Source organism: Danio rerio, chromosome 15 (genome assembly GCF_052040795.2).
Source record: "Danio rerio strain M-AB ecotype USA chromosome 15, GRCz13ab, whole genome shotgun sequence".
Classification (NCBI taxonomy): Eukaryota; Metazoa; Chordata; class Actinopteri; order Cypriniformes; family Danionidae; genus Danio; species Danio rerio.
In genome coordinates this window covers 21119447-21143109 of record NC_141035.1, presented here as the reverse complement: position 1 = coordinate 21143109, position 23663 = coordinate 21119447, and the positions used below count along the sequence as shown (strand labels likewise).

At 34.3% G+C, this 23663-nt stretch overlaps 2 protein-coding genes and 1 long non-coding RNA gene across 53 annotated transcripts in view; 2 read left to right on the top strand and 1 right to left on the bottom strand.

Annotated features, from left to right (window-relative positions):
* The window catches only part of LOC147840601 (uncharacterized), a 570564-nt gene that overhangs the window by 343164 nt on the left and 203737 nt on the right, over positions 1–23663 (top strand). The gene's annotated exons all lie outside the window — the stretch shown is intronic.
* The window catches only part of ncam1b (neural cell adhesion molecule 1b), a 220620-nt gene that overhangs the window by 104406 nt on the left and 92551 nt on the right, over positions 1–23663 (top strand). For 30 of the 51 annotated variants that reach the window (XR_015508319.1, XR_015508318.1, XR_015508312.1 and 27 more), the window contains 3 exon segments: positions 1108–1225; positions 8140–8300; positions 11079–11221. Coding sequence is in view for 13 of the 51 variants with exons in the window: in XM_087282357.1 (XP_087138483.1) it covers positions 1108–1225; positions 8140–8300; positions 11079–11221 (422 nt within the window). In the remaining 38 variants the exon portion in view is untranslated. 51 annotated transcript variants of the gene reach the window in all.
* On the bottom strand, positions 4781–6018 carry LOC147840603 (uncharacterized). The gene is made up of 3 exons (XR_015509320.1): positions 5919–6018; positions 5180–5368; positions 4781–4913 (listed from the first exon to the last, which is right to left on the bottom strand). It is a non-coding gene; the product is annotated as an uncharacterized LOC147840603 (long non-coding RNA).

The following is a 23663-nucleotide window of genomic DNA, read 5'->3' as shown; positions in this document are numbered from 1 at the left end:
CGTCACACCGCCCCGCAGCGTTTGCTCGATAAAAAAACAAAATGCGGCCACACGTACCTCCGGCCACGTAAATCGCGGTCTCCAGAAACGTCCGCAGGGCTACGTTTCCAGAATGAGATTGGGTTGCAAAAGTGAGAGCTTGCTAACAGTGTAAAGGCGTGGTTATGTTACACTTTTTGATCCATTGACTGGAAATGAGACGAATAAAAAAATCTAAACATGGCCTTTCTGTACAGAAATTGAAAATATGAAGCAATTACTCATTTTATCAGCATGCCATCATATTGTGTAATCCCGCCCCTTTTCGCAGAACCAGCCAACTGAATTTTGCATGCTCAAACTCTATGTACACTAATGTACTCCTATTGTACTGTAATGTACACTAATGTACTCCTATGTCTTTCTTTTTCATTCTTTTATAGCCTGTTTTAACACATTTTAATCTGTTTCTAATCATTTTTCATGCTTTTAATTATTTTCCTTTTTATCTTTTATGTAAAGCGCTTTGAATTATGATGGTGTATGAAATGTGCTATATAAATAATCTTGGCTTTCCTTGCCTTGCCTTACACACAACGACAGGAGAGTGAAAAGGACAATCTCTGGGTTTGCTGTTTTGAAATCTGAAACTATAGTCCAATGAATTGTGTGTCAAAATATTACAATTCTAAAATAAACGCTACCAAAAACTCCCAGCGGTGAACAGCAGTTAAGATCATAGCTATTCAGATTTGTTTGCACAAGCTCTGCAATTAATTGACAGTATGTTGCTGACAGATCTAATTAAATTAATACTGCTATAATTGTTAAATTATAAAGTGCATGCTGTATATAGATCCACTTATTTCAGACTGTTGTTGTTATAGTACAAAATTATCTTGAACACTGTGTTAAGTATTTGTTTCTAATTTAGTTTCAAGTCTGTTGAAGTTTCATCACAAGCTGCTCTCACATTGGCTATAAAAATGTAATTAGGGCATACAGATTTTTACATGTAGCCCCTTTAAGTGTTTTACTTTTAGTAAAAAAAAAGTATGAGTGTAGATAGGTAAGAAAGCAGTTTATTCAGCTCTACATTTAAAACCTGCAATTTTCTTTTCTTCTCAGTTCTACCCACTATAAGGATCCGTCAAGCGGAAACGAACGCCACTGCCGACATGGGTTTCTCAACTCTTCTGGCCTGTGATCCTGATGGATTCCCTGAGCCCATAGTGACCTGGAGACGGTAAGCCAGAGATCTTCCTCCAAAATCAACCTAGCAGAAACAAAACACTACTGTACAGTGGGTTTTGCCGCACCTCCTCATGTGTGTTTTTTATTAGGCGTTCAAAGCCAGACGAATAGGCCTCTGAATAAATAAAGAACTTCTTTGGATGACATAGAATAGAAGAACACACCATTAGTAGTTTAAAAGTACGAGTCTCTCCTCAGCTGCTGTTGTGTTCTCAGCGGGAGTTCGAACTGTCTTTCTGCTTTCGGAGAGACACGAATCCCTCGGGATGATACAGCACGCCTGAAGGATCTTTTGTTCACTCGTGTTTGGGGGGGATGGGGAGGAGGAGGTGTTTATTTGTCTCAAAATAACTCAGCTCCTCTTCTCTGACAAGGGTTATGGTATATTTATTACCTGTTTGACCTTAAATCAAGCGATCGCCACCATGTCAGGAATCCAATGAATTCAAGAGCGTCTGGACAAAGATCACTAATAGAGGGGCAAATAAAGGTAGAAAGGAAGACACGCAGCTCTGACACACAGGTTAGCTGACAGTGTTTCCGGTTTGCTTTCTACAGTTTTTTTTTCAGCGGTTTTATAAACTTGTTTAGTGAATGTTGCAAAATGTGTTTTTCTGAATTTAGAATTGTTCAGAAAACTTCAGAAATGCAGGTTAGTTCAACACTGTAAAAAAAAAAGTTGAGTAAACTTAAAATAATTAGGCAACCTATCACACATAGCTTTTTGAGTTAACTCAACAAACAGGGTTTGAAGACCAGTGAACTCAAAATATTTTGTTGAATTCTTTAGTTCTCTGAACAAAAAGTATCATGTTCACCCAACAAGATATTTTTGTTTGCTGAACAAAAAATATCATGTTCAACCAACAGGATATTTTTGTTTGCTGAACAAAAAATATCATGTTCATTCAACAAGACATTTTTGTTTGCTGAACAAAAAATATCATGTTCAACCAACAGGATATTTTTGTTTGCTGAACAAAAAATGTCATGTTCACCCAACAAGATATTTTTGTTTGCTGAACAAATATTATCATGTTTACTCAACAAGATCTTTTGTTTGCTGAACAAAAATTTTCACGTTTATTCAACAAGATCTTTTGTTTACTGAACAAAAATGATTATGTTTACCCAACAAGATTTTTTTAGTTTACTGAACAAAATAAAACAAACTGATTCATTATGCATTTACTATTAATTTTTAGGATTCAAATTAAATACACAAGAATAGTCAATTCACTTTTTTTATTTTTAACTGTGTTCAAATCACAATCCAAAACATTTGCATACAAAATCAGCATTTGACATTAGCCGTGTTCAGCATTGGGCTAGTTTGTACACAACTAGTACTGAATGTTTCCAGATTTGAAAAGATTGTACACTGCCTCAACATAAAATAACTGGCAACCTTACTAAAACCAAGCTATTAGTGTGTCTAAACCCTCAAACCAGGTGAATATAAAATCATCTAATCAGAGTAAACCCTAAAAGCCACTCCATTCATACAGTCTTTAAAGTGTACTGCACTTTTGTCAACAAAGTACATAAAGTCCAAAAACAGACCTCAAAACATTGAAACAGTGGCACATTAGGAAGTGGTCACGGGTCAGTTGCCGTTACTGTGTGGAGTTTGAATGTTCTCCCTGCGTTCACGTGGGTTTCCTTTGGGTTCTCCGGTTTCCCCCACAGTCCAAAGACGTGTGGCACAGGTGAATTGGGTAGGCTAAAATTGTCCGTAGTGTATGTGTGAATGAGTGTGTATGGATGTTTTCCAGAGATGGGTTGCAGCCGGAAGGGCATACGCTGCGTAAAACAAGTTCATTGCGCTGTGGCGACCCCAGATTAATAAAGGGACTAAGCCGAAAAGAAAATGAATGAATGAATGAACTGAACTCTCGCAGATCATGTGCCACCAACCTCCATAAAACATGCTGAATCACTTAAAAAGTATATTTGAGTTCTTTTGGGTGTTCCATATTCAGTCTATACAAGAGGCTGAACAAGTAAGCGAAGGCTGCAGGCAGATGTGTGATATCCTGAAGTACTATGGCCTCCTCCAAGATTTTAGCGAGGTTCATCACATATTGCAGGGATGCAGAAGTGCCATTATCATCTTCCACCACAGTGAAGATTCCAATCCTTTAATCTCTGGTGCTGTGGTCTTCAGGGTCTGTGTCCTTATAGGAGATTAAGTAATGGGAAAATTAATTGATGTGTAATATTAATTACTACTTATTAATGTTATTACTATTATGCAAAGAAAATAAAAACATGTAATACTTTCGTACATACAAACAGTAACACTTTGAATAGTCTATAATATATAATAATTGAACAATATATTGACAACTTTTTAATATTTAGCAATTTTTTTAACTTTTATTTTACATAAAATTGCAAAGATTTACTTTTATTTAATACAGTTTCAATTGTGAAAGTTGTTTATTGTCCTGTTTAGAATATAACTGAGCCTTTAATTGTCATTCATAAGGGATTTATAAAGCATAAATAGTCCTCACTTTAGATTAGGTCACAACTGGATGAAGTTAAGCTCATAAAGCATATACTAACATACAAAGTAACTATTATTACATACCTTAATATTAGGATATTTAAATGTTAATTTGAATAGTTTATTAATCGTGTACTTAAGCATTCTGAATGATCTTAAAAACACCAACTATTCTTAAATAACTGGTTTGTAAATAATGCAATACTTAAATTAGTAATACAAATGAATCATTAAAGTTAAAAAAAATACAATCATTGAGCACTTCATGTAGAGTTATGCTTAACAGAAAATAAATTAACTATTCGCTAATACTAAATAAATTATTTATAGCGTGCAGCTATTAAAAGTGTTACCAAGCAGACTAATAAATGTAGAATAGGGTATGAAAATGGGTAACTTACCAGACATATCTTGAGAAAGCAAGCAGAATTTTTACGAAGAAAAATTGGCAATCCCTCAAGAGCTGCTCTTTCTCGATCGGTGACAATATCAGTGACCTAAAGGAAAGTCATTTACAAAGGGTGTTTTACAATCTTATTGTTTTGTAAGTAAAAATGTACTTAGTACATTTAAATGAGCATAGTATTTTATTCATGCTGTTGAAAAAACACATGGCTTTATTTTTAAAAAAGAATTTTGTGGTTTCCATACAATGGAATTTGATAATGGTTGTGTTGGCAAATTTAGAAAAATGTTTAGTTTCATGTGACAATTACTTTGAGTTAAAAACTACAGCTATTATTTTCTATTTTCCTCTTTGAATGTATTCATTTGAAATGGTCACTCAAAACAAGTGAAACATCTGTTATTTATCTTACTTCCATCTCACAATCAAAACACAACTTGACACAATTAAAATTAATGCAAAAGGGCTGGACAATTAAATTGTTGCAATTACGTTTTATTAGACTGTATTACCTGAGCATGAAATTCTTAACAGGACAAAATATGTTGCACATGTTAAAAACATCAGACGGGTGTATAAGAAAAAAAAAATCTTAATGAGTACCTGCTCATCCATCTTGTTTAAAGTCGTATCCATCTCTGGACCCATTGAATCCCTTCTTTTTCTGTAGAGTTTCAGGAGAGGTGCTGTATATTTATCAAGTCACTCGATTAACTGTCTCAGGAGATCTACATTACAGATCTGAGAAAACTCTGTGCAGATCTACAATATTAAAAAAAAACATACATATTAATTTTTACACATATATATATATATATATATATATATATATATATATATATATATATATATATATATATATATATATATATATATATATATATATATGTAAATGTAAATATTTAAATGTTCAAATGCTGAATACAGATGTATTTTGAATTACCTATAATAATAATGTTGTTTGTTATTTTTAGCATTATCATTACTACCTTGAATGAAACCAAAGCAATTGCAATATAGTGACTTACCTCTTCCTTAAAGTCCAGGTTATCTCTCTCTAATTTCTTCCTGGCTAAATCTCAACAACTTCTTTTGGGCAAAGAGAAAAGGTTTCTTGCATCTGCTGGTGAATGACCGTCAAATTTCACTGATGATAACAAGTCTCACCTCCTCAAGGAAATCTTGCATTGAATTATGTCATTGTCAATATTTCAGTCCTTTTGAGCAAAAAGAAAGAAAAATATATATTTAGCCCTTTATATTTTTTATGTAAATAAAAGCTAGCTGACTGTTAAAGCAAGTTGGTCTGAATATGATAGACATTTAGTCGAGCTAACAAATCAAGCAATGAATTACATGAAAATCACACGATTTTCACACAAATTACACAGTTAAACACGTCACCGTTTGTTCCACTGGCTCTGGTTCGAAGGGAAAAAAGGTTATGATGTGCGCAATGCTGACAGCAATCTAGATAAACAGGACATAATGTTATATTTGACTTGGATACCTGATCTGGTATGTTATATGATACTCATTGTATTAATCGTGAGTTATTAAAGCAAATGACTCGATTGAAATCGCTATTTGTTTCAAATACATTCACTCTAAACTTTTATTGATGTAAATAGCCAAAACCAAGTGCACGAAACAAGTAACTCACGGCTAAATTATAACAAATAGTTCCGTATTAGGATACACGCGCACATCAAAGCCAACATATCAAATAATATAACGTTAGATGACAACAAAAAAAGACATACATACCTATGATTTAGCAGAAACGTCGTTGGCCTGCTCTTAACTAGGGATGGCTGACGTGAAACTGATGTTTTGACACAGTGTCGAGATCCCGAAGCGCAAGTGTTTCGAATCACTGCACCGAAGCATGATCCGAAGCACCCAAGTCACGTGACTAAAGTGTTTCGAAACACCTAGTCACGTGACTAAAGCGATTCAAAGCATCGATCAGCTTAGAAACGTTTCGAGACCTGGTGAATCCTAATTTGACTGCCAAGGTCTCCAAATTATCTCTGTCTCAAATGGCTTAGAGCACTGTGGGTTTGCTTATTGATTCTATGCTTAGCATGATGTTTTGGGTTCAAATCCCGACTTTGAAATCATGGTTTTATGTATTTTAATCATGTTTCTGTTTTGTGTAGCCTAAATAGGATACAGCTACAGTTACGCCATCAATTTAGCATCATTTTTGTAACACTTTAAAACAATAATAAATATTTTTACAGTATGGTTGGGTTTAGGGTTTGGGTAGACATTAATAAAATACAATAAATGGGAAATTTAATGAATAATATAAATAATTCTTGATAACTTCAGGCCACCGTTTTTGATCTAGCAACAACCCTGTTTTAAGACAAAAACAAGACATATTTATTCACAAATTGTTTATTCGGATATCAGACCAATGTTGAAACAAAACGATACAAGAGCAAAGCATTACCAACTGGTACTAAAGCATTTTAAAACAACTGCTACTGACTGGCTTCGAAACCTACTACTCCTGCATGGATGTCTGACACCTTAACCACTGTACTATGTTACTTGAAGGATTCCATTTTCACAAAGTGGGGTTTAATCCCTCAATTTGTTCAATCGTTCTTTGCTGAAGCTGTTTCAGTGCAATATATATAAAAAATGACCACTAAATGTCACTGTAGAGTGAGGTTTCGAAACGTTTCGAAGCTTCGACACATTTGCTTCGACTGTTTCAGTGTTTCACGAAGCCTCGCTTTGCCCACCACTACTCTTAACCGCTCTATCACGGTCTCTCACATCATTAATACACTGGTAAAATAGATCGGGCAGTCAGATGGGTAGCACATCGCACAAAAACATGTATACAATTATATACAATCGATTATGAAAACGATTGACACGTAGCTCCGCAGAAAGAAAGATGGTTCGTTTTGTCGCGCGCACGTGACAGGTACCCCCTGCAGTGAGCTATGGAAGTAAATTGCGCATGCGCCAGAAGCTTATAAGGCGCATAAGAAGGGCACGCATCAACGCAAAACTAAGAATTTTGTATTAGTTCAACGAAATATTTTAAGTTTTTCACATTGAAGCACCATATTTGTTGAACAAACTAACTATTATTTGTCAGCATTTCAAATGAAAATATTTAAATTCAGTTAACTTATTAATCTTTGTTCAGAGGACTTTTTGAAAGTTGGCGTTTTTACAGTGAAATATTCTATTTAAAAAGTCAAGTTCATAATAGTAATAATAATAATAATAATGAGAGTGTATGAATGTTTCCCAGTGTTGAGTTGCAGCTGAAAGGGCATCCGCTGCATAAAACATATGCTGGGTAAGTTGGCGGTTCATTTCGCTGTGGCAACCCCAGATTAATAAATAGACTAAGCCGAAAAGAAAATGAATGAATGAAAAATATACATTATTTATAGCTGAAACTAATAAACATTATAATTTTATTAAATGTATATTACTATTGTTATCATGAACATTATTATTTGTTTTCAAACTAGATATTATGTTCATATATTTATTAATTTTTTTACAATATAAATATAATTGGCGAGGCAGTGGCACAGTAGGTAGTGCTGTCGCATCACAGCAAGGAGGTCACTGGGTCGCTGGTTCGAACCTCGGCTCAGTGTGTGGAGTTTGCATGTTCTCCCTGCCTTCACGTGGGTTTCCTCTGGGTGCTCCGGTTTCCCCCACAGTCCAAAGACATGCGGTACAGGTTAATTGGGTAGGCGGTTCATTCTGCTGTGGCGATCCTGGATTAATAAAGGGACTAAGCCGACAAGAAAATGAATGAATAAATGAATAAATATAATTCAAATTGTCAGCATATCAGTTTTCCTGATACAGTAGTTAACAACTGCAACTCATTCTTCCAACGCGTTTTGCCTCTTAGATCAGACTCTTTGAAAAGAAATGTTCAGATTTGTCTTCCCTAATGCTATATTGTTTTAAATGTTAGTACTTTCTTTCCTCTCAGGAACAATGCTCCACTGGAGAGCGGAAACAAATACAGCTTCAATGAAGACGGCTCAGAGATGACAGTACTAGATGTGACAAAGCTGGACGAGGGAGATTACACATGCATTGCTAAGAACAAAGCTGGGGAGAGCGAACAAGAACTTAGCCTTAAAGTCTTTGGTAAGAATTCAAGAGAGTCTCACCGGAGTCTGGAGGTTTGACAGTACTCTTTTATATTTGATGCTAAAAATCCAGCAATGGAAAAAAATAAAGTTTTATTCTGCAGGGAACAATGTGTGGCTGCATGAACATATCGTTTTTACACCTTAAAGAATAATATACTAACTGTTTTTTTTTTTTCTCTGTGAGGTGTTTTAAAAAACGCTTTCACCTGGGAAAGTTTTAGACCATCTATTGAACATTAAACTTTCATAATCAGGGTACATTTACATAACTCATGAAAATGTTGCATACACATAATTATGTTCCTCATTTATATGGACTCATAAAAATGACAAATAAATAAATAAATACATAAATACATAAATACATAAAAAAATAAAGACAACTGTGCTATTTATGCCAGGCAAGAAGGTGGCGATATCAATTTAGAAAGAAACACTTGTCTACACTCATACAGTCCTGTAGTCTGCCGTTTGTTGTTTTGGTTTAGTACTGGTTTATTCCTAACAGCATAATGTTTGACAAAATCACATTCCTGTAGACACACAGACCCAATAACGATAACGTTTAAAAAAACTTTTTCCTTGAAACCTGCTTTTACTTTTAATGCTTTTTTGATATACACAACATTGGCATCTTTTCCACTATCAGTCTGTTCCATTCTATGCCGATCGGGTCAAATGAGCATGGAAGTGGTTTTATATTCTAGAGTGGGGCTGATGATAGCAGAACTATTTGGAATGTAATACAAATGCGTCAGTCGCTGCCTTGGCAATGCTAATGTAATGTAAACAGCTATATGGACAAAGATCAGATATTTTTCTGATATTTTTTGGACTTCTTTTTTTATAGTTACTTAAATGACAGAAAAAAGTAATGTGCTTCTGTTAAGAATTCTAGCCCAAAAGTGATTTGTAATCATGCCAAACCGTTCCAGAGCCACATGGAAATACAACTGGAAGCATACCTGAGTAACCTGACTATTCTAAGGGAGCATTCACACCTAGACATTTGTTTCGAAATGTGGTGCGTTTGCCTCCTTAGTGTGGTTCGTTTGGCATATGTGAATCTAACAATAATACTCTGATCTATGCCAAAACAAATGGCCCAAGATCGCCTGAATGAGATGGTCTTGGCTCAATTGAAATGAACTCTGGAGCGGATTGATTGTAGTGAGAAAGCAATAAGATTCAACGAACTAACAAACCAGGCTATTTCACAGTGTATTATGAAAATGTAATAGACATATATGACTATATGAAGAAAGAATCATGAGTAGGGTGGGATGTCATTCTCTTTGGTAAATGTGCGTTTCATGTCGATTATGAAAATGAAAGAATGCTGAACTGTTAACGAGAGCTGTTTATCCGTTTAGAAAATTGACTGCAGTCTTTGTTTATCTGTTATTTCCCTATATAATGTAAAGCCTAAAGTGTCTGTGGGTGTCACCATTCAAAATTAAAGCACAGCTTTCTGCTTATAATGTCTTATTGATCATTGTCATAAATTAAAATAAGGATGCATGACAGCTGAGCGGGACTCTGAAAAATAAACCATGGACCTCTGACCAATCTGAGGAGAGTTGACTTGTATGTGACTTGGTTAAACTATATTTTGGTGCATTTAGAAACTTTGCTGTGTTAAAGTGAACCGTACCAAGAATAAAAGCAACCTTCTAACAATTTTAATCCCTGTATCGGAACACAACAATCTATCTACAGATGTAAAAGCACCCTAAAAATGGTTCGGCAGATAGTGGAAAAGAGGCTATTGTTCAAATTAATTACCAAAATCGAATAACAAATGTCAAATTTATTTGAAACAGTTTTTAGTAAACATACTCTGAATCAAATAAACTTTTACAAACAAAAACAGTAAACAAGGAAGGTCAAATAATGACAACATAGTGGATGTTTGATTATACTCAAAGTCCTCAAAACTAAAACAACAATCTGTAATAGAAAACCTATTTATTTTGGGGAGGTTTGCAAAAACTGGCAGAGGAACATTTTCTGATATAGCTTTGCATGCCATATATATAAATTATCACTGCAAAGTATCTCTTTTGAGTTTCATATAAGAAATAAGTAATACACGGTAGAAGTCAAAATTATTAGCCCAAAATTATTTCCCAAATGATGATTAACAGAGCAAGGAATTTTTCACAGTATTTCCTGTAATATTTTTTTCTTCTGGAGAAAGTCTTATTTGTTTTATTTTGGCTAGAATAAAAGTGTTAATTGAGCATTTTAATGTTTTTATATTATTAAGTAATATTTTTCCTCAATTGTCTTCAGAACAAGCCATCACTATACTATGACTTGCCTAATTACCCTAACTTGCCTCGTTAACCTAATTAACCTAGTTAAGCCTTTAAATGTCACTTCAAGCTGAATACTAGTATCTAGAAAATATCAAGTAAAATATTATGTCCTGTCATCATGGCAAATATAATAGAAATCAGTTCTTAGAAGTTAGTTATTAAAACTATGATGTTTAGAAATGGGGAAATTATTATTATTATTATTTTTTGCAATAAAAAAAAATTGGGTAAAAAAAAAAACAAAAAAAAAAAAAAAAATATATATATATATATATATATATATATATATATATATATATATATATATATATATATATATATATATATATATATATATATATATATATACATGGGAGCTAATAATTCCAGAGGGCTAATAACTGTAGGTTTGGATTATGTAAACAATGACAGAAAGTCTCAGTGATCTAACCTTGTCTGTTTTGTTCTCTCAGTACAACCCAAAATCACATACTTGGAAAGCCAGACGACCACAGAAATGGACGAGCAGGTCACATTAACATGCGAAGCCACTGGAGACCCCACACCCACCATTACATGGAGCTTCGGCACCCGAGTCTTCACCGAAGGAGAGCAGGTAACATCAAAACCCAGGAACCTAGAAGAGTAACCAGAAACCAGGAGCTAGACGAGTAACATGTTCATCAGACAGACTGGCAGACAGACAGACAGGCAGTGAGACAGAAAGACAGACAGACAGCTAGTTGAATGGTGAACCTGCCTCTGGCTGTTTCATGCATACAATTCTTTTTGTCTGCAGGAGCAACAAAAGAGGATTTATCAGGTATGAATTCAGAAGGTCAGGTATAGTAACGGGCCACTTAGACTCTAGTGTTTCCAGAAACGGTTCTGGTGTTGTCTGTATATTACTGCATATACTGTATGTTGGAGACGTTTGCTAATCAGCCGTCTGGTGTTTCGATTTCCTGAAGTTTTTCAGTTCGTGATGCTATCTGCAATTGTTGATATGTGAAAAAGACTTGCATGGTGGTGAAATTGCAACGCTATTGCAACAGTTCCTGACAGAAAAAGTGATGATGGATGAGCTCCAAAAATTGCCTTACATTTGCTCTGTTCCTCAAGCTAGCGAGCTCCCTAGAGGCTGCTTTATAAGGCACCATAGATGCGCGGCCGATGCTAAAGCTCTTGCAAAGTTTAGGTAAATGAATTATGCTGCCTCTGATATCTCCTTTTAACCTATTTCTAAGGAAGCACCACATTTGTTCTTTGTAGATAAAGCATAATGCCAAAGTGCAATGCAGTGTGTTCAGTGATATATAAATCCAAGATGGTGGATTAAGAAAAGATGATTATGAATATGCTAATAGTTTAATGAGTTTTTATTACAATTTAGATAACATCAACAACAACAAATTGATTACTTGGTGTCAGGGGTGGGCGATTAATCAAGAAGCAATCGAAATCGACATTCAGAACGTATAATTGATAACATTTTTCTAGGTCAATTTTAAAAATTACTTTCCTTAACACATGTAGAGTCACGTGATCTTGCTCTGTTAACTACATGTCGCGACGACGCGTAGTGCAAGCTCTGTTATTGGTAGCGGTGACAAGTGTGGGCAGCGTGGAGAGTCGTGGGAGAGTCCGTTAAAGCGAGTGTTTACAAGTGTCGAGTCCCACTAAGGAGCTCCATATGAAAACTTGTTTTGGGTTTACCTTATGAAAAAAGTGTTGGTTCCAGACGGTGGACTCATTTTTGAGGCTTACTTTGCACTATATTGACGATGATTGGAAGTGAGATGCCTTAAGATGGCACATTTTCCATTACATTAAAATTATTATTTGCTTTAAAATATTTGTTTACAGAAGATGCAAAAAAATTGCTCCTTAAAATAATATTTACAGAATATACACAAATTATTTTATTTAGAAGAGATAATGCTCATTTTTACTATTAATATGAAAAACATTAAAAATAATTTTTCATGTTATTTATTTAATTTTTCTTTATTTAAAAATTTGACTGTTTGTTTCAGGCAATGCGTGTTTTAATTTCAGTTGTTCAACGTTGATGTTCAATAAATATTCATATATTTTAAATAGATTTGTAGATAGTTTGTTTCCTTAAATTATTTTAAAATCAAGTAATGCCCTCTTTATCTTTCACCTGTAAGATGAATATAATAAAACCTGTCACTGGAAAAAAATACATAAATAAAATAATTGTTCATTAATTGTAATCGAGTTAAAATGTTCAATTAATCCAGATTTCCAGAGAATCCAGAGAATGCTTCACTATTAGTTTAGCAACATGCTAAAGTAAAGTAGAAATCAGATGAGAAATTATTGACAGTTAAGAAGTATTTGTGTGCAACGACTTATGTATATTGTTTAAAATATTTACTTACAGTTGAAGTCAGAATTGTTAGCCCTCCTAAATTTTTAGCCCCTCTGTTTTTTTTTTCCCCAATTTCTGTTTAACGGAGAGAAGGTTTTTTCTACACATTTCTAAACATAATTGTTTTAGGAACTCATTTCTAGGTTAGGGTAATTAAACAAATTATTGTAAAACTTGCATGAATAAATCCATGGTTTGTTCTGTAGACTATCCAAAAAAAATTAGCTTAAAGGGGCTAAAAATTTTGACCTTAAAATGTTTTTAATAAAATGTAAAATTGATTTTATTGTAGCTAAAATAAAACAAATAAGACTTTCTCCAGAAAAAAAAAAATTATCAGACATACTGTGAAAATTTCCTTGATCTGTTAAACATCATTTGGGAAATATTTAAAAAGAAAGAAAATCAAAGGGGGGCTAATAATTCTGACTTCAACTCTATGTAAGCCCACATGCAACTGCACCTTCCCATCGAGTTTATTCATTTGTGTATTTTGTGTATATACAAGTATATTGTGTAAACGTGTAAATGTACATTTCAGCTTTTAAATTTAATTCAAATTTAATTTCAGTAATATCATTGATTAATATGAAAATATTCATTCGATTTATTTACAGTCCAGTTTGTAAAGTAATGTTTTCTGTCCTTAGTAAATTTTACATTATGTGAGAGACTTTATTTCACATATTTAATTTTTTTATGATGATCCTTACAAAATCCTTCTGTATAAAACTGCAGATTTTGTACAAAATTTAGCTCAGAAATAGTAAAAAGCAGATTGTGGTATTATAGTTTTTATAATACTTCTGCCTTGACAATTACCAGAAATAATTTGCCTTAACAAAGTCAAAGTTTGCATTTAGGAAATGTAAACTCATATAAACATCCAAAGCTTGCAGTTTGTTACTTTCACCTATAAATGAAAAGTTTTTTTCATGTCACCTCATACTTTAGTTTCTCATCAGATCTAGACCAATCAAATACTCTTAAGTATCTGACATGCCCCACCCCCTTCAAGACGCTTTTCATTTGCTTTTCATTTGATGCACTTGATTTCAACAATTCTCGAAACAAAGTGCGATTGGCTGTTTTTTAAAGGGGAGGAGCTACTCTATGTCCTGCCCTCTCTTGATTTTTCAGTTGTAATTACGTCAAACAATAAATAAAAACTGCACATTTAAACTTCACAGCACCTTTAATAACTTTGTGTATGTTTTAGCTGATGTTTTGAACAATGGTGTTTTAGGGCCTTTTTTTACGGTATCGTTATCATCAAAGTGTAAACTACAAAAATATGCTTGTGTTAAAATAATCATGTCACATGCATTTAATTAAGTCCAAAGGCATGAGCAAGTACTTAACCAAAACAACAACTGTATGTGTATGTTTATAGTTTTATCTTTACAAAGTAACATCGCCAACTACTGTCCTGACATGCATAATACAGCATTTGAGTAATTTTTTTGCAGATCTCGTGACTGTACATTATTTTGACAATGTTGTTGTTTGTTTCGCTAACTCAAAACTGAGTTCACTAGGTTTTGGAACAGAGCTATTGTCCTTGATTCTGAGGGATAATAAGAAATTAAGGATTTATAGTTTGAAGTCTGAAATAAGCTGGACTGGTTGTGTTGAGTCACCATCATCACAGGCTTTGTGAAGGAACATGTTTTATATAAGCTCTTTGCTAAGCCGCTTTGTCATTTCCTGTGTGTTGTCTTGTCCAGTCTTGCTCATCTCGTGTGGGTGTTGGGTTGTCATGATTGCCAGCAATCTCTTCACTGGCCTCTGTTGACCACCCTGTATTTTTTCATGTTTACGTAAAAAAAAAAAAAATGTTTAGCAGGTTACTTTGGCTGTGCTAGCATTTTATCTGTGAGCGCAAGTATGACCAGCTGTCTGTTGATTGGCTTTCAGTCAACATGAAAGAAAAAAACACATCTTTTGTGAACTTTTGCAATACACGTTTTTGGTTTTATTTTTCATGATTTATCAGTGGAGGTTATTTCTGAGGAAATACAGTTATGGGGAAAATTTCAGTTCTCCCTAAGTTCTTTTCAATGGAGAGAAATTATTTTAAACACATTTTAAACAATATTTTAAATAACTATTCACTAATAACTAATTTATTTTGTATTTCATAGTCCATGATATACTACTTGTTAAGTTAATATTATAGTTACTAGTTATTTTGTAAGATGCTAGTATTGAGCTTAAAGTGCAATTTAAAGACTTAACTCGATTAATTACTAGGCAAGTTGGGCTGATTTGGTAACTCAATTAGTGAAAAAAATCGTAAGCAGGCTAACAATGTTGACTTTATTAATGAATATTGATTTTGACTAAACAGTTTTTATTCCAGCCAAACTAAAAGATTTAAGACTTTCTCCAGAATATGTAGTGCTCAGCATATATGAGTTCACCCCCACATATCTCTCATTCAAATGAATATTTTCTATAGGATGCTTTACAATATTATATGTGTGCATATACATTAGATTAGTCAGTACTGAAGCCAAATCTGGAGCTAATATAACAAAATAACTTACGATAACGGTCCAAAAACTAGTACAGCAAAATTTTGTAAAATATTAATTCATTTACTTTAATGTCCCTTTTTTAATCTGGGGACACCACAGCGGAAATAACTTATCCAGCACCTTTTTACGCAGTGGATGCCTTTCCAGTTGCAACCCATCACTGGAAAACATCCATACACACTTACACTGTGAACAATTTAGCCTAATTCACCTGTACCATGTCTTTAAACTTGTGGGGGAAACCGGAGCACCCGGAGGAAATCCATGCAAATGCAGGGAGAACGTGCAAACTCCACATAGAAATGCCAACTGACCCAGCCAGGGCTTGAACCCGCGACCTTCTTGCTGTAAGGCCAGAGCACTACCCGCTGCACTACTGTGTCGCCCTTAGTTAAAAATATTCAAGTAAAAATATTAAATAAAATTTTCAAATATAGCAAAAATTAAGAAAAGAAAATATTTACAATTTTGTTGAAATTTTGTAGTTTGTAATTTTATTTTTGCAATCTTTTTTAAATGACTTTTTTGCATTGATCTTTTCATTTTTAAAGATGTTCTGTAATTAAAATATTATTTTAATAAATTTATCTGTTTAATAAATCTGTTTTGTTTTAATGCACCAATATATATTACCCATATTCAATACTCATAAAATATTCATTTTCAAAATGGGGTGTACTCATTTATGCTTAGCACTGTATATATTAGGGATGGGAAGATTAACCGATATGTATCGATACGCGGTCATGCGCGTGCACGATGCGAGTGCATCGGTTGAGCAGCAGAGGATGAATGAAATTTTGGAAGCAAATCGAGATGCATCGGTTTTTGCGAGATGCATCGATTTTTCCGAGATACAACTTATATTTTTAATATAGAATGTATTTTTTATTTATTAACAAGTGTTGTCAACCTGTTTTTGGCGCATAATTTAATCGACCTACATAAAGTAAGCCTTAGCAACGGATTTGCGGATGTGTACACTCACACTACAACTCAGTGTATCAGGTGTGCGGATGAAGCTAGTGGTGCGCCCTCAGAAAGCGCGAGAAGCAAAACAAACATTTTATTCCCCACTGAGTTTTAAATCTAAAGTATGGCAAGCAACATTATGGATTTAAGTATGGACGACATGACAGGACAGATGCAATTTGCAAAATGTGCCGCGCATCTGTAAAATATGCGGGCAGTACGACTAATCTGATATCTCACTTGAAGCGGCGCCACGGTGTTGTTGTGAAAGCATCTTCCAGTGTTTCTGCATCCCCGGCTTTCGCACTGCTTCAACCAGCTCCAAAAGTGGTGAGAAAAGCATTGAAAGTTTTTTTTCCAAGCGCAACAGTTCTGCTCGCTCTACGCCAATAACGAATGCTATTGCATTGTTCATCTGCAAAGATATTCAGCCTAGTGTCACGGAGAACGAAGGTTTTAAACACCTCCTCCTGTTATTTTTATTTAATTATAATAATAATAATATTAATAATAATAATGATAAAAATAATTGGGTGTCACGGTGGCACAGTGGGTAGTTTGACCACCTCACAGCAAGAAGATTGCTGGTTTGTTATATTTTTATTAGCCTGTTGTTTACAGTGACAGTGATGTTTCAACGCAGCATAACACTGCTAGTTCACGACCTTAAGTTTTGAATAATCAGTGGCAAAATATATCTTTGTAAAACTTGTTTTCATAGTTGAAAAGTTAAATCACAATTCTTGTTGTGCAATGCTAAATTTATTTATGTTGAAAGAGTGCAAATATATATATTTTTTAATATATATTGCACTTATACATTCTGTTTATCTTGAAAATACTTAAATAATATCTGCTATATGTTCTAAAACGGCCCTCTACTGTAAACTGACACTCTGGCTCTGAGAGAAGAGCCAGTTTGTAAAAAAGTCTTGGTTTTGCTTGGTTAATAAATAATCAAACTCATTCAATGGCACAGCATCCTCTTTCACATCATCTCATAAACTTGATCTAATTAGTTAGTGCTGAAATATCGCATCGTATCGTGATATGGGTGTGAATCGTATCGTGTTGCATCGCAATATGTCACAAATGTATCGCTAATATATCGGATCGTATTCTTTGTATCGAGATGCGTATCGGATCGGCATTATAGCTTAGATGCCCAACCCTAGTATATATACAGTAGTCAACATTTGAAGAGTTCAGATGCAAATCTGTAATTGAAATCTGTAATGTGCCATCTGTAATATTCTTCTGAAATGTTCTTTTTATCTTTGGCTGCCATGTCTTGCTTCAGTGATTTCACTTTTATGACAAAGAATTGGTTATTTTCAGCGATTTGACATGAAATAACTGAACAAAAATATAAGAAGCAGAGTAAAATACTTATTGTAGAAGATCATTTTAGATGGCAGTGTTTTACATCTGAACCCTTCATTTGATGTGGTTCAAAACCCCTTTCATCTTAGTTTTTCTAAAAAATATTAAGACTTTTAAAAGGTTTTTATTCATCTGAGATGTTGAAAACATATATACAGGAAATACTGTTAAAGTTGCCTTGCTCTATTCAACATCATTGGGGAAATATGTGAAAAAGAATTTGAAATTCACAGGAAAGCTAAAATCTTTGCCTTCAAATGAATGCAATCATCTAATATTTATTAATATAAAAGTATTATTCATTTATAATTGTTGTTTATATTTTATATACATTACTTATAATTATTTATTGTCTGTTCAATGGCTTTCAATCAGCATGACATTTCAAGGGACATTTCCTAATAACAATTTCCTGTTTTATTTTGCATGCTATGTTTATTACCACTAAATAATTATTTTATTTTATGCATAATAATCAATACATAATTGCTAAAATAGCTAAATGTTTTGCATGCACAACCAAAATGTGAAGTGCTACAGTATATACACAACAAATATTATTTATTCATTTCTAATTTAAACATCTATTTCTCCTTGCATATCCAGTTTTGCTCAGGAACATAATTATTTCATGCCGACTTGTAAAAGACAAGCCACAGTATTTCTAATTGTCATCTGTGAGAGCAAACTGCTGTAGTTCTGCTAATTATTTTTTGAATGTGACACAGCAGTGCAGAACATAACATGCTTGACTTTTTAATTCCTTTTTTCTCACAACAACATTTTACTGGTCGCTTCAGATGAGGAATGCCTTCTTGATATCTCAATGTCACGGCTATCTTTCTTTGCCTGAGGATGTGAGAAAGATTCATTGAAAACGTGTGCTAGACCTTTAGATCTTCTTGCTCGGCGTGATGCATGATTTTATCCTCTCCATGGCCTGTTTTACACAGCTGTGTGTCATGTACTACACGTATGTTCATATGTGCATGTGCATTGTTTAGCGTCTCAACTTTTCCTGACGTTTTCAAAATGAATGTTTTCTCCCTGGGAAAGATCCAGCTTATATCTTATCTTCTGATTGTAATAGTAGGGTCAATAAAAAAAATGAGTTTAGGACTGTCATATATTGCAGACCCTGGGCCACTTACCAAGGTGCCAGACAAATGAGCGGGTCATAAAAAAAGGCAGGGTAGGAGCGCCGCAGGGTGATAAAGAATTGGCCACGGACCACAGCTTATCACAATCCGGTTGAAAGACAAGAGGAGAATTCAACCTCTGAACAAGAGCCAATACATCAGCCACTTTTTTCCTTGTGTCTTTTCTCCATTGTGCCTTTCTTTCTGGCTCTCCTTTGAGAAATCTGTGGAGCGCAATAAAGGGATAAGGAACAGAAAATGAAAGCGCTATCATCATTTGCTCACACTTTCTGCTGTTCCAAACCTGTATGTCTTTATTTTTTGGGATAGTATTCACATGGAGATTTTGATCTGGCTGTTCAAGCACTTTGCTTACAGTGAAATGTGACTGTCTCTCTATCTGTCTATCTACAGCACAGGTGTCAAACTCAGTTCCAAAAGGGCCGCAGCTCTGCACAGTTTAGTTCCAACCCTAATTAAACACACCTGATCAAACTAATTGAGTCCTTCAGGCTTGTTTGTAACCTACAGGTAAGTGTGTTGGAGCAGGGTTGGAACTAAACTGTGCTGGGCTTCGGCCCTCCAGGAATTAAGTTTGAAACCCCTGATCTACAGTATCTATTCATCCATCCTTCTGTCTATCTGTCTGTCTGCCTGTCTGCCTGTCTGTTTGTGTTTCTGTATATTTGTCTGTCTGATTATCTGTTTGTCACTTTTTCTGTCTGTCTATCATTGGCTGTCTTTCTATTTGTCTCTTTGTCATTCCGTCTATTTATCTGTCAGTTAGGGGTGGGTGTTTTGTTAAAAAATGTCAGAGTAATTCTGTTTCATGGTAAAAATACATTTCACAATATACTGTAGTTATTGCTGCACAGCAAGTCCAAACACATGCACTATAGGGAAATTGAGTAAGCTAAATTGTCCGTAGTGTATGTGTGTGAGTGAATGTGTATGGATGTTTCCCAGTGATGGGTTGCAGCTGGAAGGGCAAATGCTGGATAAGTTGGTGGTTCATTCCTAACTAAGCCAAAAAGATGGGAGGGTATTCCATAAAACCAATAGAGGTGTTTTAATAAACAAAAGTAATACCTCAGAAATGGAAAGTAAAGAAAATGGTCTAAAAAAAGAAAGCAGATACTGAATTAAACTCTGTATTATCAGTGTCAAAGCCAATAAATCAATCCTTTTTTATATATTCTGACCAATATGTAAGACAAGACTAATTACTTTATGATAAAACTTCATGTTATTTGTGTTTTTAACTTTTATTTACCTAGTATAAGGTTTACAGTGCCCGCATATGAATAGCCATGTTACTGTGTGGGAATTAGGACCTGGGGGAAGCTGTTAGGGGCCGATTATACTGAACGCACTGTTTCTCAATATCAAGTACGCAAAGTTCAAACTTGGGTCCTTGGAAGTTCAGACTTGCCAAGTTCAGACTTGGAAGAACGAACTCCCGAGGATGCAAAGACTCAAGTCGGGTACTTCTTCAAATGGAACGGCAGTGTACTTTATAACGTCACTTAACTTACCATGGATTCACCGGTTTCACTGTACATTAACAAAAAAAAAAAAAAAAAAAAAAAAAATATATATATATATATATATATATATATATATATATATATATATATATATATATATATATTTTTTTTTATATATATATATATATATATATATATATATATATATATATATATATATATATATATATATATATATATATATATATATATATAAATATATATATATATATATATATATATAAATATATATATATATATATATTATATATATATATATATATATATATATATATATATATATATATATATATATATATATATATATATATATATATATATATACTAATTATATAAAGCACGACCCTGTAATTAATATTATATTAATATTATAAATGTACATGAATTCATATAAATGTAAAGTAAAACTAGTTATTACACATAGACTCGTGTCTTTTATTATCAGATTGAATAAACTACAATGGTAATTATACAAGTACATACACAATAAGAAATAAAGACATACACGATAAGAAATAAAGATTACGTCCAACAATTTGGTATACGAAGACAAACCTCGTACAACACGTTAACACAATCAAAGACAATTATAAAAGGTAACAAAATAATACTTCCAAAATAATACACCTGAGAACAAATAATCGATTTAAAAGACCAAAAACTGTCCGTTAGATATTCACAAGATACATTGAATATTGTGTTTTAACTACAATGGAGTGATGAGATCCAGCGGTACATCCAAGATGGACTGACCGAAGTAAAGCTGCTCTTGGCTTGGAAGGTGATGATGGAGCTCCGGCTGGCAGGCTAGGAGTCGGAGTCCGCATAAGCTGAGGCACATCGTCGAAGACGCGCTATCTTTGTGAATAAACTGCCGATTCAAGTTTAAAACAACTACATTCTCACCTGAAAAACTGTTAAAACTTTATTTTATGACACAGTAAAGGAGTATTTTTAAAACCGTGCATGTTTTCTCCTCCACCATTAGTGTTTGCTGGTTTAGGTGCAATGCTTTCTGGCATACCTGAGCTTCGCAAGTTCGCACAAGTCACCTCTCGATGCACCGTTGAATCTTTTTGAATGTGTCAAATAAAACTCCAATACATGCACAGAAAACAACACGAGCATTTATAGCAAATAAAAGAATGTAAATATTATCCTGCTTCCTTTTTGAGCGCTGTCCTACACCCCTATGATTGGTCTTTGTCTTCACCCGCTCAACAAAAAGGGCTGCGCTTGGCTTTAGAAATGAAAGCGCTGTTCACCGATGAGTGACGCTGGAACAGTCGCGGTTACAGTCTATATGTGCATAATATGCGATAGGTCATCACAGGTAATCCGTAATAGACACAGTGGAGAAAACTCGCACCTCAGGCAAGTTTTGATCCGCTCGTGTCCAGATCAGCAAGTATCGATTTAACAGCCAAGAGAAAAGGAAAAGTTACCTCACAAAAACGGCAGCGGGTCAAATGTTCAAAGTGTGTGTGTTTGTGTGTGTGTGTGTGTGTGTGTGTGTGTGTGTGTGTGTGTGTGTGTGTGTGAAAGAGAGAGAGAAAGATGAGAGAGAGAGATGCAGAGATGGATTTTTACAGCCTCTCTCCCTAGTAGTGAAATAGCGGCATAATTAAGTGCATAATTATCAACCTTTTAAGTAGTAGGAGCCTTTTTTTTAGTTGTCCTCGCCCCCTTCGCCATAGTATTCTACTGCAACATTGCACATTGGAGATAAATGATGTCAGTACGCAATAACCAGTTATGATCTATTACTGAACCGATATCGAATTGTTCCCATCACTTTGTGGTGCACCGAAGAAACAATTAATTTTAACACCCCTATTTACAGTTTTGAAGTGCACTTTGGGACTCAGATCTCTGCTCTGTTGACTTTTGATGTTGAAAATTCATCTCTGCAATTTAATAAGTGACTTTTATTGGCATTTTAGTAGTTTTAAACAATATATTGTATAAGAAAATTAAGAATTAAGGCTGTAGAATAACAAAAAAGTACTGGTAGTTTATTATCAGGTTTTTGTACCATAGTTTACAACCCAAACCCAGACGAAATATCACTTTTAAATTATAAAATGTCATTAAAAAGTCACCTTTTCAAATGTTTCAACATGTAAGGTTGTTGGACGAAAGATCAAGTGCAACTCAAAAATATAAAGGAAAAATATATGTTGAAAGCTGGTCATTTATATACCAAGTGCCTTAGTGTCCCACCAGTGCCGACATACAGCCGTATCGCGCTGCTACGGGTGTGATATTGCATTTATACAACAGTTTGACAGCATAATTGTGTACATAAAAAAGAAAATCAAACACGGATAGTCTTAAAATCCTAAATCCTTTTGTATGAGAAGCTACTTTCTTCTGCCTTTCATTCACATCTGCTTTCATCACGTCTAAAGTACATTATGTTGTCCAACAGCTGCAATATTTGTCAAACTGTAGTGAGTCTATTAATCTGTTGGCACTCTATGTGGGCGGATTAATACACAAGGGTGAAGAGGCTGTAGGAGTGCTGTTATAGCAGAATATTGCATGCCTATCTGCCAGTCAGATTCGAGAACCAGACAGAACTGTTATACACACACATTTTATATACTTATATATACACATTTTACACACTTTCTGTTTGATCTGTCAGTCTGTCGTGGTATTGGATATGTGCAATTCTATAAATATTTATCTATCTCTCTGTCTGTTTATCTGTCGTGTGATCTTTCTGTCTGTTGTTCTGTTGTTGAGACTGGTCAGTGCCTGGATGGGAGACCACCCCCAATGCCCATCCAGTGAAACGGCACTGTCACTCTCTCTTCTTTACTATATTTCTTATAGCTTGTGTGTCCTGAGGGGATTGACACTGTAGCCATGTGGCTGCGTTACATAATAAAGTTTGATGCTGGCAGTGGGGGAGGAGAGACCCCTTGGCATGATAGTAAATCTCGTTATTGTACAAAAGTACACAGTAAAGCAATATATAGAGCCCTCATTTATTCACATCTTTTTATCCATCTGTCTATCTCTTTGTCTGTTATACTGTGGTTTGATCTGTCTGTCAATCTTTCTGTTTATC